The 19536-nt window shown below is 43.0% G+C and overlaps 1 protein-coding gene across 6 annotated transcripts in view; it reads right to left on the bottom strand.

Moving 5' to 3' along the window:
• Positions 1-19536, bottom strand: part of septin9b (septin-9) — a 116599-nt gene that overhangs the window by 12826 nt on the left and 84237 nt on the right. For 5 of the 6 annotated variants that reach the window (XM_045719945.2, XM_045719946.2, XM_014202870.3 and 2 more), the window contains 3 exons: positions 9801-10019; positions 2559-2687; positions 2288-2369 (listed from right to left, as the gene is read on the bottom strand). In XM_045719945.2, coding sequence (XP_045575901.2) covers positions 2288-2369; positions 2559-2687; positions 9801-10019 — 430 coding nt within the window. Of the gene's footprint in view, positions 1-2287; positions 2370-2558; positions 2688-9534; positions 9560-9800; positions 10020-19536 lie in introns of those variants that run through there. The other variant, XM_082976385.1, reaches the window with a different exon arrangement.

Genomic DNA, 19536 nt, shown 5'->3' on the forward strand with positions numbered 1-19536 from the left:
GAAGAGGGAGTTAGCAGGGGGAGAGAAAGAGGATAGATGAGGTCATACACAGTACTGTGTACACTAGTCATCTAGATGAGATGTAATGGGTTAAGCATTTATATTAACGAGAGAGAGAGACCGTACCACTCAAAAGTTGACACACTTATTTATTCAAGGGTTTTTCTTTATTTACTACTATTTACATTGTAGAATAATGGTAAAGATATTAAAACTATGAAATAACACACATGGGATCATATCATAAACAAAAAACTTTTAAACAAATGAAAATATATTTTATATTTGAGATTCTTCAAAGTAGCCACCTTTTGCCTTGATGACAGCTTTGCACTTTTTGAATTTGTTTGGTTACTACATGATTCTATGTGTGTTACTACATAGTTTATGTCTTGACTATTATTATACACTATTATTACTTATACACAACTTAGCCAAATACATTTAAACTTAGTTTTTCACAATTCCTGACATTTAATCCTAGTAAAAATTCCCTCTCTTAGATCAGTTAGGATCACCACTTTATTTTAAGAATGTGGTGTTAAGTCCTAACTGACTTGCCAAAACTATAGTTTGTTAACAAGAAATGTGTGGAGTGGGTGAAAAGCGAGTTTTAATGAGTACAACCTAAGTGTATAATCTTCCGACTTCAACTGTATATATATCTATCATATATATATATATCTATCATATATATATATATATATATATATATATATATATAGATCTATATATATCTATATCTATATCATATATATATCTATATATATATATATCTCACTCACACACACACACACACACATATTGTTGAAGTCGGAACTTTACATACACTTAGGTTGGAGTTATTAAAACTCGTTTTTCAACCACTCCACACATTTCTTGTTAACAAACTATAGGTTTGGCAAGTCAAGTTAGGACATCTACTTTGTGCATGACACAAGTCATTTTTCCAACAATTTTTTACAAACAGATTATTTCACTTAATCACAATTCCAGTGGGTCAGAAGTCTACATGCACTAAGTTGACTGTGCCTTTAAACAGCTTGGAAAACTCCAGAAAATGATGTCATGGCTTTAGAAGCTTCTGATAGGCTAATTGACATCATTTGAGTCAATTAGAGGTGTACCTGTGGATGCACTTCAAGGCCTACCTTCAAACTCAGTGCCTCTTTGCTTGACATCATGGAAAAATCCAAATAAATCAGCCAAGACCTCAGAAAAAAAAATGGTAGACCTCCGCAAGTCTGGTTCATCCTTGGGAGCAATTTTCAAAAGCCTGAAGGTACCATTGTTCATCTGTACAAACAATAGTAAGCAAGTATGAACACCATGGGACCACGCAGCCGTCATGCCGCTCAGGAAGGAGACGCGTTCTGTTTTCTAGAGATGAAGGTACTTTGGTGCGAAAAGTGGAAAGCAATCTCAGAACAACAGCAAAGGACCTTGTGAAGATGCTGGAGGAAACAGGTACAAAAGTATCTATACCCACAGTAAAACGAGTCCTATATCGACATAACCTGAAAGTCCGCTCAGCAAGGAAGAAACCACTGCTCCAAAACCACCATAAAAAACGAGACTACGGTTTGCAACTGCACATGGGGACAAAGACTGTACTTTTTAGAGAAATGTCCTCTGGTCTGATGAAACAAAAACAGAACCGTTTTGCCATAATGACCATTGTTATGATGTTCGGAGGAAAATGGGGGAGGCTTGCAAGCCGAAGAACACCATCCCAACCGTGAAGCACGGGGGTGGCAGCATCATGTTGTGGGGGTGCTTTGCTGCAGGAGGGACTGGTGCACTTCACAAAAGAGATAGTATCATGAGGCAGGAAAATTATGTGGATATATTGAAGCAACATCTCAAGACATCAGTCAGGAAGTTAAAGCTTGGTCGCAAATGGGTCTTCCAAATGGACAATGACCCCAAGCATACTTCCAAAGTTGTGGCAAAATGGCTTAAGGACAACAAAGTCAAGGTATTGGAGTGGCCATCACAAAGCCCTGACCTCAATCCTATAGCAAATTTGTGGGCAGACCTGAAAAAGTGTGTGCGAGCAAGGAGGCCTACAAACCTGACTCAGTTACACCAGCTCTGTCAGGAGGAATGGGCCAAAATTCACCCAACTTATTGTGGGAAGCTTGTGGAAGTCTACCCAAAACGTTTGACCCAAGTTAAACAAAGGTGAATGTAAACTTCGAACTTCAACTGTATATACACATAGATAGGATATATCCTATGCACATTATAAATAACATTTCAGCTATGGATTGTACTGTTACTGTACCAGTTGTCGTTGTTGATCTGATCGCCGAAGCCGGGCGTGTCGATAACAGTTAGTTTCATCCTCACCCCCTTCTCCTCAATGTCTGAACACAGACAGACACAATTAGATTGAATACAAGCACCTCTGAGAGGCCAAATGTACCTCAGACTGTAATCACAACACAGGGTAGACTGAGTAGAGAGTGAGATGGATGAAGTGAAAGATGGAGCTAGAGAGGTGCAGAAAAGAAAGAGTGAAATAAACAGTGTGAGTGATCTCTTCCTCCTCTCACCGTGGCTGACAGACTTGATATGGATGGTCTTGGGGATCTTCTCCTGGGACGTGGCCTGCACTGACTTACGGCTCACCTTGGACTTGAACAGAGTGTTCATCAGAGTGGACTTCCCTAGGCCGCTCTGCCCTACACACACACACACACACACACACACACACACACACACACACCTGAATGTCAGACACATTGGTCATGCAAATAAATACAATTAAGCCACAATTTACATTTTAGTCACTTAACAGACCCTCTTATTCAGAGTGACTTACAGTAATGAGTACGCACATTTTTATACTTTTGATTCATACTGGTCCCCTGTGGGAATCAAGCCCACAACCCTGGAGCTGCAAGCACCATGCTCTACCAACTGAGCTACACACAATAACAGAAACTCTACAATGAAGGGAAAACAGTAGCCCATGCCTTGATTCAAACCAATACCCTCTCATCTAGTGTGACTGTATGGAATAGACTACTCTGACAATGGGGGACTTCCTCTCACCTTTCTCCAGAACATTCTTCAGACACTCTTCCCACTAACAGGTTAATTCCAGTGGTGTAATGACTGACTAGCATGGCCTCATTATTTCACACTGAGACAAACAGAGTTTAACACCAGAGCTGTTCCAGCCTGTCACATCCACTCAGGGGAGAAAGAGAGACTATGGCACAAGATTTTGGCTGCAGTGGGTGAGAAGTTACAGGTGTCTGCAGTAAGGCCTCCCCGCACACACACGTTATGTCGGTGCCTTTTTCAGAATTCCCTCTGTGGCTCTGATATGAGTCCCAAGTACAGAATAATGACTCAGTCACTTGGCCAAGGCCTTCCCTCCCACTCTCCCTCCTGTCCATTAAAGTTGGCCTAAAGGAAATACATGTCCTTTCAGGGCACAGACCTGCAGTCTGGGGAAGAGCTCTGCTGTCAATTAAACCCCACAGAGCCTTATCCGCCATAGAGCAGTTGGTTGGAGAAACCCAGTCTTCCATAAGTGTGAAACTCATCCGTCTGTGGTTTGTGCAGCTGACGCTGGCTCAGATCACTGCACTAGAAAACTGCCCATTGTTGATAAAGACCTTTGGGTCACACACACGCACCATAAGTCTATGACGCACACACACACCTCCCCCTGATCTCTTATCTCTCCCAATACAGCAGGGTTCCCTAACTGTAAACTATTTTGTATTACTGGACATAAGACTATAAACACACAGTCTTATGTCCAGCTCCAAGTGATTTTTTTTTTTGGGGGGGGGGGGGATCTGTTCCAAAGTTCTCCCACGCATAATAGAGAGATGTATGTGATCGTATACAAATGTAAGCAAGGTTTGAAATGATTCTGTTTTAGTCAAATATTATATCACTTTGGGCTTCTTGCTGTCCATTTACAGTCTACAAATTATTTATAATAATGTTCCGGACCCCATGACCATCCGCTCAAGGAACAAAAAGTCCCGCGGCTGAATCTAGTTGATGATCCTTGCAATAGAGTATTAAAACAGTCTGGAACAGCTGTTGGGCAGGACATGTGACTGCCATCTGCAACGCTGGGTAGACATGTAACACTGCAGTCTGGAGAAGAGCTCTGCTCTATCAGCAGTAGAGAGGAACCAGCTGGAGAGGAGGGTGTGTGTGTGTGTGTGTGTGTGTGTGTGTGTGTGTGTGTGTGTGTGTGTGTGTGTGTGTGTGTGTGGGTCAGAAGATAGACGACATGGGAGAGATAGATTGAAAAGCTGGACTAGACAGAACCCTGAACATTCTAGAATTAGGGAACAACATACTGTGCATGGACCCAAAAGATTGCCTGTAGCACCTGATTACCGCCAACATCACTTTTGGCCCCTGGGATCAACTGTGGGTTAACGAGGGAGAGTGTAGTGTTTATGACCCCTTGACAGGTAACACACAGTTTAGTTCCCTGTCTGGTTAAGTCAACAGACTGGAGCTCAGGGCCTCTGGTGTTCTTAGTAAGTGTTTTTTTTTCACACACAATAATGGAGGTTTATATGTTGAAACTTCATTTGGGATTTAAGGCTTCAAACAACTGATTAATGACCAGGCCCTCAGTGTCTTGACTCCGACCTCTAACATTATGGGAAGTAGTACAGCATCGTCCCTTTACAACACATCTGTGTTTGCTTCGGACCTGAAGAATCAAAGCTTTCCAAAGAGCCTCTCCAGTGTTTCCACCAAGTATAACAATTAACCACTTACTGTATTCCAATCAAAAACCATTGCCATACAATACATTTTGGATTATTATGATAACCCAAATTGCACGTTCGGGGACCGATGTGATTGTTAAAGAAGAGATGTGCACTATCCAGGCCAATACCAACCCTGTGCTCATGCTGTTTAAGTCCCATACCAGTGGTACTGTATCACATTGTTTAGGGGTCTAGAATTCCCCTGAACGGTTGGTATGAGTGGCTGAGCCTGAAGAGGGGAATCCTGTGAGCTACGGGGCCAAGGTCAGGGCTCAGTGGGATGGGCTGTAGACATGCTGATCCCCCATAGCTGAATGGCTGGACCCAAAGACCAGCCAGATTGTGGAGAGGAAGGACAGGGTATCAATACAACAATACAGGTGTATTAAACATTAATAACCATCTCAGAGTAGTTGTGCTGATCTAGGATACGTTCTGCATTTTAGATAATGAATCAGAATGTTATAGACAGGGAGGACCTGATCCTAGTTCAGCCCTTCTACTCTTAGATGCTTGTATCGTTAGATTAGTAGTGCGTGACTGAGGGTCACGGCTGGTTATTATATAAGGATTGTGGAGGTATCGTTAGATTAGTAGTGTGTGACTGAGGGTCACGGCTGGTTATCATATAAGGATTGTGGAGGTATCGTTAGATTAGTAGTGTGTGACTGAGGGTCATGGCTGGTTATCATATAAGGAGTGTGGAGGGATCATTAGATTAGTAGTGTGTGACTGAGGGTCACGGCTGGTTATCATATAAGGATTGTGGAGGTATGCCCAGCAGAATCAGCTTCCACACACACACACACACACACACACACACACACACACACACACACACACACACACACACACACACACACACACACACAACTGTTCAAAATGTTGGGGTCACTTCGAATTGTCCTTGTTTTCCATGAAAACATACATGAAATGAGTTGCAAAATGAATAGGAAATTTAGTCAAGACATTGACAAGGTTATAAAAAAGTATTTTTAATTGATGTAATAATTATGTTCTTCAAACCTGGCTTTCGTCAAAGGATCCTCCATTTGCAGCAATTACAGCCTTGCAGACCTTTGGCATTCTAGTTGTAAATGTGTTGAGGTAATCTGAAGAGATTTCACCCCATGCTTCCTGAAGCACCTCCCAGAAGTTGGATTGGCTTGATGGGCACTTCTACATACCATACGGTCAAGCTGCTCCCACAACAGCTCAATAGGGTTGAGATCCGGTGACTGTGCTGGCCACTCCATTATAGACTGAATACAAGCGGACTGCTTCTTCCTTAAATAGTTCTTGAATAGTTTGGAGTTGTGCTTTGGGTCATTGTCCTGTTGTAGGAGGAAATTGGCTCCAATTAAGCACCGTCCACAGGGTATGGCATGGCGTTGCAAAATGGAGTGATAGCCTTCCTTCTTCAAGATCCCTTTTAGCCTGTACAAATCTCCCACTTTAGCACAACCAAAGCACCCCCAGACCATCACATTGCCTCCACCATGCTTGACAGGTGGCATTTAGCACTCCTCCAGCATCTTTTCATTTTTCCCTCCTCTCACGAATGTTCTTTTGTGATCCGAAAACCTCAAACTCGGATTTGTCTGTCCATAACACCTTTTTCCAATCTTCCTCTGTCCAGTGTCTGTTCTTTTGCATATCTTAATATTGATTTTTTATTGGCCAGTCTGAGATATGGCTTTTTCTTTGCAATTCTGCCTAGAAGGTCAGCATCCTGGAGTTGCCTCTTCACTGTTGACGTTGAAACTGGTGTTTTGCAGGTACTATTTAATGAAGCTGCCAGTTGAGGACTTGTGAGGCATCTGTTTCTCAAACTAGACACTCTAATGCACTTGTCCTCTTGCTCAGTTATGCACCGGGGCCTCCCACTCCTCTTTCTATTCTGGTTAGAGCCAGTTTGCGCTGTTCTGTGAAGGGAGTAGTACACAGCGATGTACGAGATCTTCAGTTTCTTGGCAATTTCTCGCATGGAATAGCCTTCATTTCTCAGAACAAGAATAGACTGACGAGTTTCAGAAGAAAGTCCTTTGTTTCTGGTAATTTTGAGCCTGTAATCGAACACACAAATGCTGAAGCTCCAGATACTCAACTAGTCTAAAGAAGGCCAGTTTTACTGCTTTATTAATCAGAACAACAGTTTTCAGCTGTGCTAACATAATTGCAAAAGGGTTTTCTAATGATCAATTAGCCTTTTAAAATGATAAACTTGGATTAGCTAACAACGTGCCATTGGAACACAGGAGTGATGGTTGCTGATAATGGGCCTCCGTACGCCTATGTAGATATTCCATTAAAAAAAATCAGCCGTTTCCAGCTTCAATAGTCGTTTACAACATTAACAATGTCTACACTATTTCTGATCAGTTTGTTATTTTAATGGACATTTTTGTTGTTGCTTTTCTTTCAACAACAAGGACATTTCTAAGTGACCCCAAACTTTTGCACACACACACACACACACACACACACACACACACACACACACACACACACACACACACACACACACACACACACACACACACACCACCCTGAATGGGTGGCAGGTTGCCGAGCTCTGTATCCAGGACACCAGGGCCAACCACAGGGGAATGTGAAAGGAATGCAGATTTGTCGGCATACTCCACATCACAGAGAGAGAGAGAACAGACACTAACCATGGGCCCTGCCTCACCCCTCAACCCCCTCATTACCCTACCCACACACCCTCTCACCCACTTCCAGTGCAGTACAGAAAAGTAGGCTGAAGAACATGTAGATGTGTCCCACTCAGCGGAACTACTGTATACTGACCTTTCTAAAGAGGATTCAAAATGCAGTTCCATGTAGGACACACCACTATTCAGTATGGGGGATTCTTATGAGACAGTTCCATGTAGGACACACCACTATACAGTATGGGGGATTCTTAGGAGACAGTTCCATGTAGCACACACCACTATACAGTATGAGGGATTCTTATGAGACAGTTCCATGTAGGACACACCACTATACAGTATGGGGGATTCTTAGGAGACAGTTCCATGTAGGACACACCACTATACAGTATGGGGGATTCTTATGAGACAGTTCCATGTAGGACACACCACTATACAGTATGGGGGATTCTTAGGAGACAGTTCCATGTAGGACACACCACTATTCAGTATGGGGGATTCTTATGAGACAGTTCCATGTAGGACACACCACTATTCAGTATGGGGGATTCTTATGAGACAGTTCCATGTAGGACACAGCACTATTCAGTATGGGGGATTCCTATGAGGCATGATTGATGTGAGAGGAGTGTAGTGTACTTTTCATTCCAACTCTTCATCCTTTCTATATATCCTCTGTATAATACACACTGAACAAAAATAAAAAATGTTCCATTTGCACAAAAAAAGCTTATTTCTCTCAAATTTTGTGCACAAATTTGTTTACATCCCTGTTAGTGAGGATTTCTCCTTTACCAAGATAATCCATCCACCTGAAAGGTGAGGCATATCAAGAAGCTGATTAAAAAGCATGATCATTACACAGGTGCACCTTGTGCTGGGGAGAACAAAAGGCCACTATAAAATGTGCTGTTTTGTCACACAACATAATGCCACAGATGTCTCAAGTTGAGGGGAGCGTGCAATTGGCATGCTGACTGCAGGAATGTCTATGGCTGTGCCCCTGCCCAGCCGTGAAATCCATAGATTAGGGCCTAATGAATTTATTTCAATTGACTGATATCCTTATATGAACTGTAACTCAGTAAAATAATTGAAATTGTTGAATTTATATTTTTGTTCAGTACACTTATTATATACCAGAGCAGTCTGTAGCAGAGAAATTAAAACATTAACCTAACATCCTGTATTCTGTCTCCTTCCCTACAGCTGTTCTCACAAATTACACCCGAGTGCACATATACACTGCAGGAGACTAGGTGGTCGTTTTGGATTTTCTTTTCCATGGATGAGTCTGCATCCTCCTTCCTTGAAGTATCCCTGTAGGCTGTAGTCTAAGTGAGCCGTTTTATCCACGGAAAGAACCCACAGAGCAGACTGACAGTCGCGACATCATCAAATGGAGACGTGGTGTGGAGACAGCATGGCAAAGGGGTTTTATAGGGGCTGGTCTGGAGAAGGAAGGCGTGTGTGTTTTAAAAATCGACCGTTTTAAAAAGGAGCCATCACACACTGATGAGGGAGAGTCAGTATGGTGGGAGGGTCAAAAGGCTGTGTGTGTGTGTGTGTGTGTGTGTGTGTTTCTTAATTAGAGAGATCCTCTGGTTAAATTAGAGATATATCCTCCTTGAATAACACAGGAGAGGATAACAGTAACTCAGCCTCTCACTGTAAACACAACCTGGTCCCTATCACACACGACAACCTTCTGGCATGTGTTTCTTCAGGCTGGATAACAGCCTCTCACTGTCCAACCGGCCCATCCCCCACACCCGGCAGGCCGGCTGGTCGCCCTCACCGTCCCACCGGCCCACACCACAACCTTCTGGCATGTGTTTCTTCAGGCTGGATAACAGCCTCTCACCGTAACCACAACCTGGTCCCTATCACACACCACAACCTTCTGGCATGTGTTTCTTCAGGCTGGATAACAGCCTCTCACCGTAACCACAACCTGGTCCCTATCACACACCACAACCTTCTGGCATGTGTTTCTTCAGGCTGGATAACAGCAGACCAGGATGTTGAGCTCATTTGATGTAAACCTATGATCATATACAGTACACATGCATTCGTCTCTCACCATGTTAACTCACCCACTACCATGATGTTGTGCTGATTGTGTGTGTGTGTGTGTGTGTGTGTGTGTGTGTGTGTGTGTGTGTGTGTGTGTGTGTGTGTGTGTGTGTGTGTGTGTGTGTGTGTGTGTGTGTGTATGGCATTTGCATTGCTCGCTCGTTGGGGTTTTAGGCTGGGTATTTGTAAAGCACAGCTGACGTAAAAAGGGCTTTATAAAATAAATGTGATTGATTGAATTTGATCTGTTTGTGTGGGTATGTTCTCTCCCTTCATGTTAACTCACCCACTACCATGATGTTGAGTTCGAAGCCCTGTTTCATGGCTTTCCTCCGCATCTGTTCCAGGATGGCATCGATGCCCACATAGCTGAAGTCCCCCATGCCAGGACCTGGCACAGGCTTCTCCGCCTGGCACGCTGCGGGCACCGCTGGGGGTGGCATCATCTCGGGCACGGCCACCTCAGACATGGCTCTACTGCTGTAGCTGGTAGTGACCTCTGACCCTGAGGAGAGAGGGAGAGAGAAATACATGTCAGTACAAGTGGATAAACCATTTATTTACTCTCGTGTGATCATGTATCTTTGAAACATACTGGACACATCACATGAGCTTCCTACTGTGAAATAGAGAAAATAATTTAAAGTAGCAAGATAACAAAAACCTTATACATTCAAGTAACCAACTTACACTAAACATATACAGTGAGTATAACATAAGAATATCAGAACCATATTGCTGTGTCATCAGAAACAAGTGAAGGAGTTGGAAGGATGTGAGGAGCTAGTTACTAGATAGACATAATAACCTAGCTAGACCTGGGCTAGAGACCACACACTAGTCTGAACAAATATCCATACATTAGGACCTAACATGGGCCAAAGCCCTGCTAATACTAACAGACAGCTGAGCACACCAGGACAACTACCTGTGGTGTGTGTGTGTGTGTGTGTGTGTGTGTGTGTGTGTGTGTGTGTGTGTGTGTGTGTGTGTGTGTGTGTGTGTGTGTGTGTGTTGGAGCTGGGGAGACAGTGTAAAAGTTGACGAGGTGTAGACTAGCGGACCATAAACTAAGGAAATGTAAAGAAAGCCCCCCCCCCCCCCATATCACTACCTGTTATTACTGAACCAACCATGTTTCAGCACCACCCAGAGCCTTCTACAGTACTGAACCAATCGTGTTTCAGCACCACCCGGGGCCTTCCGCAGTACTGAACCAATCGTGTTTCAGCACCACCCAGAGCCTTCTGCAGTCACACACTTACTCAACAGTCATATTGAAGTAAACAGTCTCTACTGAGGGTTAGATACACAGTACATGTTTGTCTGACCACCGCAGGACTCGTATACATTCATAGAATAATATTCTGTATATTTTCCTGAGTTACAGGAGGACCCCCCTGCAGATTCTAACTCAAGTTAACTATGTATGCTGGGTGGTGCCTGATCACCAGGCATATTGTTTAATATGGTGTGTCCTGCTGATGAGAGAGTGAAAAAGAGAGAAATCACTGGGCTGTAACCTGACCTACTCACAACTCTGGAATCAAGAGTGCTATTAAGGATGACTGACAAACACACACACACTTCAAGGAGGACAGTCAGCTCCTCTCTTGGAGCCCCCAGGGCAGGCTGCCAAGAATTTTACAGCCATCAGGATTCCATCCCTCCTCCCTCCAGCTAGTTACAACTCCGATAACAACAACACTGAAGAGAGAAACCCAGGAAAATCCCAGAGTTCACTGTAAAGACTACTACACTAGGTTCTGGTAGGAAGAGAATAGGCTAGTATATCTTGTTCCCTGATAACACTTGATACCAGTCCGTTTTCAAAAGAAAAGTCTTGTGAATTGAGTATGATGTCAAAGTAAAATGTTTCTATAGAAACGGGCAGAGTTAGAGACACACCTAGCCTATAGGGAACTAGCTCTAGCTGGCCTCCACACCACTTCCCCATCCTGGTCCAGACACCAGTCAACAGTTATGCAGGACCCTCTCCTCTAGTAGTTTCCACTGCAACAGGTACAGAGTAATACTGATCAACATGTCACTATTCTAACTTCCAATACCTGGCTCTACCCTGCGCTTACAGTTCTTGACTGGCATATGAGGGTGGTTGGCCATAGATAGATCTGGTGACCAGAATGTTTGTGCTTCAGCCAACTCTTCTGTCATGTGTGTTGTCATGGCATACAGTAGAAGAAAGGATGACTGAGGAGTTGGCTGAAGCACAAACAGACCAGGCTACCTACAGTACCAGTCCAAAGTTTGGATACACCTACTCATTCAAGGGATTTTCTTTATTTTTACTATATTCTACATTGTAGAATAATAGTGAAGACATCAAAACTATGAAATACCACATACGGAATCATGTATTAACCAAAAAAGTGTTTAACAAATCAAAATATATTTCAGATTCTTCAAGCCACCTTGATGACAGCTTTGTGCACTCTGGGCACTCTCAACCAGGAACCAATTCTTCACCTGGAATGCTTTTCCAACAGTCTTGAAGGAGTTCCCATATATGCTGAGCACTTGTTGGCTGCTTTTTCTTCACTCTGCCGTCCAACCCATCCCAAACCATGTCAATTGGGTTGAGGTCGGGTGATTGTGGAGGCCAGGTCATCTGATGCAGGACTCCATCATTCCCCTTCTTTGTCAAATAGTCCTTACACAGCCTGGAGGTGTGTTGGGTCATTGTCCTGTTGAAAAACAAATGATAGTCCCACAAAGCGCAAACCAGATGGGATAGCTACTCTGCGTCTCACAAAGACACGGCGGTTGGAACCAAAAATCTAAAATTTGGACTCAGACCAAAGGACAGATTTCCACTGGTCTAATGTCTATTGCTCGTGTTTCTTGGCCCAAGCATGTCTCTCATTATTGGTGTCCTTTAGTAGTGGTTTCTTTGCAGCAATTCGACCATGAAGGCCTGATTCACACCGTCTCCTCTGAACAGTTGATGTTGAGATATGTCTGTTACTTGAACTCTGTGAAGCATTTATTTGGACTGCAATTTCTGAGGCTGGTAACTCCAATGAACTTATCCTCTGTAGAATAGGTAACTCTGGGTCTTCCTTTCCTGTGGTGGTCCTTATGAGAGACAGTTTCATCATAGTGCCTGATGGTTTTTGCAACCGCACGTTCAAAGTTCTTGACATTTTCCCGATAGACTGACCTTCATGTCAACGTAATGATGGACTGTCGCTTCTCTTTGCTTATTTGAGCTGTTCTTGCCATAATATGGACTTGGTCTTTTACCAAATAGGGCTATCTTCTGTATACCACCCCTACCTTGTCACGACACTACTGACTAGCTCAAACGCATTAAGGAAAGAAATTCCACAAATTAAGGCACACCTGTTAATTGAAATGCATTCCAGGTGACTACCTCACGAAGCTGTTTGAGAGAATGCCAAGAGTGTGCAAAGCTTTTATCAAGGCAAAGGGTGGCTACTTTGAAGAACCTCAAATATAAAATATTTGTTTAACACTTTTTTGGTTACTACATGAATGTGTTATTTGTTATTTCATAGTTTTGATGTCTTCACTATTATTCTACAATGCAGAAAATAGTCAAATAAAGAAAAACCCTTGAATGAGTAGGTGTGTCCAAACTTTTGACTGGTATTGTATGTCCAGCTAACCTCATATGCCAGTCACGTACTGTAAACAGAGTTACTTACAAAAGGCTCCGACTGATGTAAAAGACTCATTGGGTGAGGTTAGGTGCAATGGCTCATCTCCATGGATCCAGAGACAAGACGACGCAGTGTCCATCCCAAATAGAGTCACTGCAAAGCCCTTTCCCTTCCCATCAGGGGACACCGCAGAACCCCTTTGGAGAGGATGGGGCATAACTCTATCTGACCATGGTACAGAACTGCTATGATGAGTGTTACAACAGGCTCTGCAAGGTGAGGAGTGAAAGATCATGGTTAACAAGGCGACAGAGTCTCGAGCCTCTCTTCGTTAAATAAGAGTCACAGCTTGTCTCTTTTTCCTTCCCTCTTCAGGGGACACTGCAGCACCCCTTTGGGAGAATGGGCCATACATGTACCTGTCTGTTGCCTCTACAGGGAGCCAGAGAGCTCTGGTACATCTTGGCTGTGTTTGGGCCTGTTTAAGAAGAAGTAAATAGAAACACACACTAATCTCCCATTCCTGGTTGTTAAAACCTGTTAGGGCTAGGGGGCAGCATTGACACGGCTGGATAAAAAACATACCCGATTTAATCTGGTTACCACTCCTACTCAGTAACTAGAATATGCATATACTTATTACATATGGATAGAAAACACCCTAAATTTTCTAAAACTGTTTGAATGGTGTCTGTGAGTATAACAGAACTCAAATGGCAGGTCAAAACCTGAGAGATTCCTTTACAGGAAGTGGCCTGTCTGACCATTTCTGGAACTTCTTTGCCATCTCTATCATTTACTAAGGATCTCTGCTCTAACGTGACACTTCCCACGTCGTCCATAGGCTCTCATAGCCCGGGAAAAAAGAGAATGTCGTCATTCCAGCCCCAGGCTGAAACACATTATCGCCTTTCTCAAGTGGCCCATCAAGAGACACTAGCTTATGCGCGTGACCCCGACCGCCCCCGCCTTTGGGATTTTTTCCTCTGTTTGCCGAAAAGGAGATTCCCTGTCGGAATTTTACCGCTTTTCTACGAGAAAAATGACGTAAAAATTGATTTTAAACAGCGGTTGACATGCTTCGACGTACGGCAATTGAATACTTTGAATTTTATTGTCAGGAATTGCGCCAAGCGCGCGACACTTCTTTACTATTTCGGATAGTGTCTGGAACGCACGAACAAAACGCCGCTATTCGGATATAACGATGGATTATTTTGGACCAAACCAACATTTGTTATTGAAGTAGACGTCCTGGGTGTGCATTCTGACGAAGACAACAAAAGGTAATGACATTTTTATAATAGTAAATATGATTATGGTGAGTGCTAAACTTGCCGGATGTCTAAATAGCGAGCCCGTGATGCCTGGGCTATATACTTAGAATATTGCAAAATGTGCTTTCACCAAAAAGCTATTTTAAAATCGGACATATCGAGTGCATAGAGGAGGTCTGTATCTATAATTCTTAAAATAATTGTTATGCTTTTTGTGAACGTTTATCGTGAGTAATTTAGTAAAATGTTAGCGAATTCCCCGTAAGTTTGCGGGGGGTATGCTAGTTCTGAACGTCACATGCTAATGTAAAAAGCTGGTTTTTGATATAAATATGAACTTGATTGAACAAAACATGCATGTATTGTATAACACAATGTCCTAGGGTTGTCATCTGATGAAGATCATCAAAGGTGAGTGCTGCATTTAGCTGTCTTCTGGGTTTTGGTGACATTATATGCTGGCTTGAAAAATGGGTGTCTGATTATTTCTGGCTTGGTACTCTGCTGACATAATCTAATGTTTTGCTTTCGTTGTAAAGCCTTTTTGAAATCGGACAGTGTGGTTAGATTAACGAGAGTCTTATCTTTAAATGGCTGTAAAATAGTCATATGTTTGAGAAATTGAAGTAATAGGATTTTGAAGATTTTGAAAATCGCGCCACAGGCTGGCAGTGGATGTTACGTAGGTGGGACGAATTCGTCCCGCCGGTCCCATAGAGGTTAAGAAACGTTTAGTTTCGAGGGTTTAGAGGGTGACACTCTATAGGAACGATGCAGGGATTAGGGCTGAGATGATACCAGTATCACAATTCAAAGCATTGTAACAACCCTAGCTTTGTACGTTGACAGCTCATGAACCAGATGACACTAGGTACACTACCAACCAACAGCACATACAAGAGGACCAGACAACCTTCTGTCTGACTGCACTGCTAAGACGTTGTGCAACTTTGTGAAGTAAATGTAGCCTTTGTTTAACCACAATCAAATCCCTGGAGATTAAAACCCCTCTTCAAGGAGACCTGGAAATTAAGTAAACTAACTCTAAAAACTCGACAGCAGGGGTATTCAACTCTTACCCTACGACGTACGGGGCCTGCTGATTTTCTGTTCTACCTGATAGTTAACTGCACATACCTGGTGTCCCAGGTCTAAATCAGTCCCTGGTTAGAGGGGAACAATGAAAAAAAGGCAGTGGAACTGGCTTCGAGGTCCAGAGTTGAGTTTGAGGGCTCTACAGTATGTCAGCCAATATGTCTTGCCAAAGTGCATAACATGGAACTGATTGGATGTAGTATTTCATATTCAGGGATGCCTTGGCCTGCGCTGTGCAGCGCCGAAACATAGGTGTCTGAGTGCTTTTTGGAAAATGACCCTATAAATCTGAAATGACCCTTGACCCCTTCATTAGTCAGAACGTCTGGTTGGCCATTTAACCTAAACAGCTGGGAGACATAAGCAGAACATTATCTCACGGGGACAGGGAGAGAAGGTTAACCAGACAAGAAAAGCAGAGGAATGGATGAGGGTCGTGTGTGTCTCATCTTTAAAAACATGTCATCCATTGAGTATGGTTCCAGTCGGTTTCCCAGAATGTGAACAACCTCGACATTATCACTGTGTTTGCTAGCTGACAACAAACCACCTTCAGGATAAAACAAAACCTAATAAGACAAACTGTCAGCCAAGCAGATTGTAGATATGAGTCCAAGTGAAGATGAACCTGTTTCTGGAACTTTCATGGATTATCTCTACCTTTCTAATTATAAAATGGTTATGAACACTCTGTTATGTTATAAAGCATTATGCATGGCACATGAAGCTTTATGTGATTGTAACGCATTATAAACAGGGTATTCGCAGGGAGAGTAATCAATGTTTAAGTAGAACAGATGTCAGTTGAATAGTAACAGTCAGCAATCAGTGGGACCATAAGGTTCACTATGTAGGCAATATGTTGTCATGGATGGATCCCTCTAATGATCATTTCCTGGAATTGAGTGGATTACATTACATTACATAGGCTACATACATTTACTGGATATCTGTCTTTTGAATGGGATGTGCAGTCTTTCGGATGGCAGTCTTTCCCCGAGTGGCGCAGCGGTCTAAGGCACTGCATCTCAGTGCTAGAGGCAATACTACAGACACCCTGGTTCGAATCCAGGCTGTATCACAACCGGCCGTGATTGGGAATCCCATAAGGCGGCGCACAATTGGCTCAGCGTCGTCCGGGTTTGGCCGGTGTAGGCCGTCATTGTAAATAAGAATTTGTTCTTAACTGACTTGCCTAGTTAAATAAAGGTTACATTTTAAATAAACAATGTTAAACAGATGGCCTGACTCACTGTGGTTATTAAAGATCCCATGGCACTGCAAAGAGAGGAGGACATGTAATTAGGATGCCTTTATTTAGGTGACACTCATTGTAAGAGTGGTGTTAACCCTGATATCATGGCTAATTTCCCAACCTGGCCCTCATCATTTGTCATGGAAAGGGAAAGGGGGATACCTAGTCAGTTGTACAACTGAATTCATTCAACTGAAATGTGTCTTCTCCATTTATGGAGCATCAAATCATCCCCAGATTCCAATTCCATTGGGCTCTCCTATCCCTTGAAACTCTTCAACCAGGTTGTTGCTGTGAAAGGGTGTGTCAACCTAAAATTAGGTTCAGATTTCCTTCATTTCAAGATGAAATTGGCATGAAACATGCATTTCGTAAGAATCCACAGAAAAATACTTTTAGAATTCCCACAAAAAAATAAAAATACTTTCCCAGATTTACTGGAATTGTTGTGCTCCTGTTTTCAATTATGGCCCATAAAGAATGTTTTTTTTTTCTGTCATTGCCGAGTATGCAGTTGCTTTGCTCTGTAAATAAAGACAGAATTCCCAATACCAGAGAGGGGAGAGGAATAGACAGGAGAAGAGCAGAAAGGGAACTGAATAGATCTGATTTATTCTCTCCATGCATAGCTTGGGGCATTCCCACTTACCAGCCAGCTAACTACAAACAGGCCCTAAAATATTCCCAAAAAGTTGGTTATTTTTTCCTCAAACCCCCCCCCCGCAGGCCAGATCCAGATGTTTGACACCTGTCCTACACTGTCTATAATCTCTAGCCCTGCATCTACTGCACATTGTGTGTCAGGAGGGAGAACATTTTTTAAAACAGGGAACAACTACATTACCTAAACTTGTCCAATTAGTGCAAACACTAATTATTTCAGTTTTCCAACCCAATGTGATTTGTTCACCATTGGTCAGATGATGTTAATCAAAAGGTTAGGGCTGCGGTTAGTTGAACATCAACTGAACATCTATCAACCATCTATTTGGGACTATGCAAATGAAGTGTTGCCTTACATGTTTCGTGTATATGTTTATGACATCATTCCTCCCCTAACTGATATGACATGGGGGGGGGGGGGGGGTCATACAAGTATACACAGCTGGCCTGCTGAGAACCGTGTCAAACATGTCAATGGGGCTCATTCATAAGCACGACAACTAGGACACTTCCAACCTCACTGTGCTGGTCACAAACCTTTTTATGAGTGTACTCTAGAAACATCTGTTGCTTTTTCTCCACATTCCGAGACTCATGAGAGAGAGAACAAGAGAAAGAAAGAGGGATCCATAAAGAAGGCAGAAGATAGTTCCACCTGTCGTCTATAGCTTTATTAACAGCCAGAGTGAGTAGCCATCTCTTCAGTCTACATGTTTACAATGACATTTTGTCCATAAGCTCCTTTCTAAAGCAAATTGAGTACCCTACTCCAAACTATTATTAATCAAGAAATCAGAAAACAGACTTCCTCTAACAGTCGAAAGTCCAACTAGTTGTGACCGAGTCCTGGTTTCATTCTTCCTATGAATTTCTCCGGTCAAGAACCAGGGAGGAAAGAGGGGAACAGATGACAATGCATGTGAAGAACAAAAGAAAGCCTGGCATCATCAACACTGCAGATGAGCCATCAGATCCTGGGACACAGAAGCCATTGTCAGGTACAGTGCACACATGATGAGTCACCGTCATATGACAGGGGCTGACACAGCAGTACGGAGGCCAGCCAGTAAGACCAGGCATTACTCTGCATTATGGTACAAATACCCCCTAGCCAGACCCAAAGAGAAGCCCCAAAATGAACCGGGGAAGTGTTGTGCTTCTATGTGGGTGTGTTTGTGTAGCCAAACCCGTTTCCCAGGGTCCTCTCCATTTCTGGTCTCCTGAGAATGTGGCCTACGACCCCGCAGGGCTGTGAAAGCAGATGTTGTCACCTGATGCTGGGGATATGTGTGTGTGTAGAGTTGTTTACCAAACACATCTATATGCCCAATACATGACACAATATCAGACACTCATTTAAAAATGTATGGACAATAAAGACATAAAACGACAAAGAGAGCATGTTCTAACACTCCAACATTTTTAAGGTGTAATCGTCTTCAGATTGTAACAATGTGCATCGACCTTATAAAACCTACATCCAAACATTTAACTTTACAAACGGCACCCCATACCTACCATAGACTTCCAGTGATGGGGTCAGTGTGTTTCAGAGTGATGTTAGACAGAGGGGTTGAGGGGTTAATTCAGTCATGCTGCAGTGCTGTTATCTGTCTCTCTTTATCTGACCTGTCACTGTTTGACAGAAAACAGACAATGCAAGGACCCCTAACTGCCCACAGGGACATTATCTACCTGTGTAACATAAACACACATCGACACAGAGAAACACAAAGGTACACACACACACACACACACACACACACACACACACACACACACATGAATGTGCATGCTCACGCACTTAGTTTCAGGTCAGATATGCAGCATTGTCTGGTGAAAATATGCACAGGACCATTTCCTCATTATTTTGAGCAGGATCTTTTTACACCAACTGTAGATTCCTCCTGCGACACCACCTCTTAGCCTGGTCCCAGATCAGTCTGTGCTGTATAGCTAACTACTATGGCCATTGTCATGCCAATCATGTTTGACCATAGGAGTTAGCAAGCCCGCTTCAAATGGAAGTGAAAGATACCACTTCAAAATGAAAATCTTTATATTTTCAGTTGAGACGTGTCTTTAGCC

Source organism: Salmo salar, chromosome 06, assembly GCF_965601325.2.
Source record: "Salmo salar chromosome 06, fSalSal1, whole genome shotgun sequence".
Lineage (NCBI taxonomy): Eukaryota > Metazoa > Chordata > Actinopteri > Salmoniformes > Salmonidae > Salmo > Salmo salar.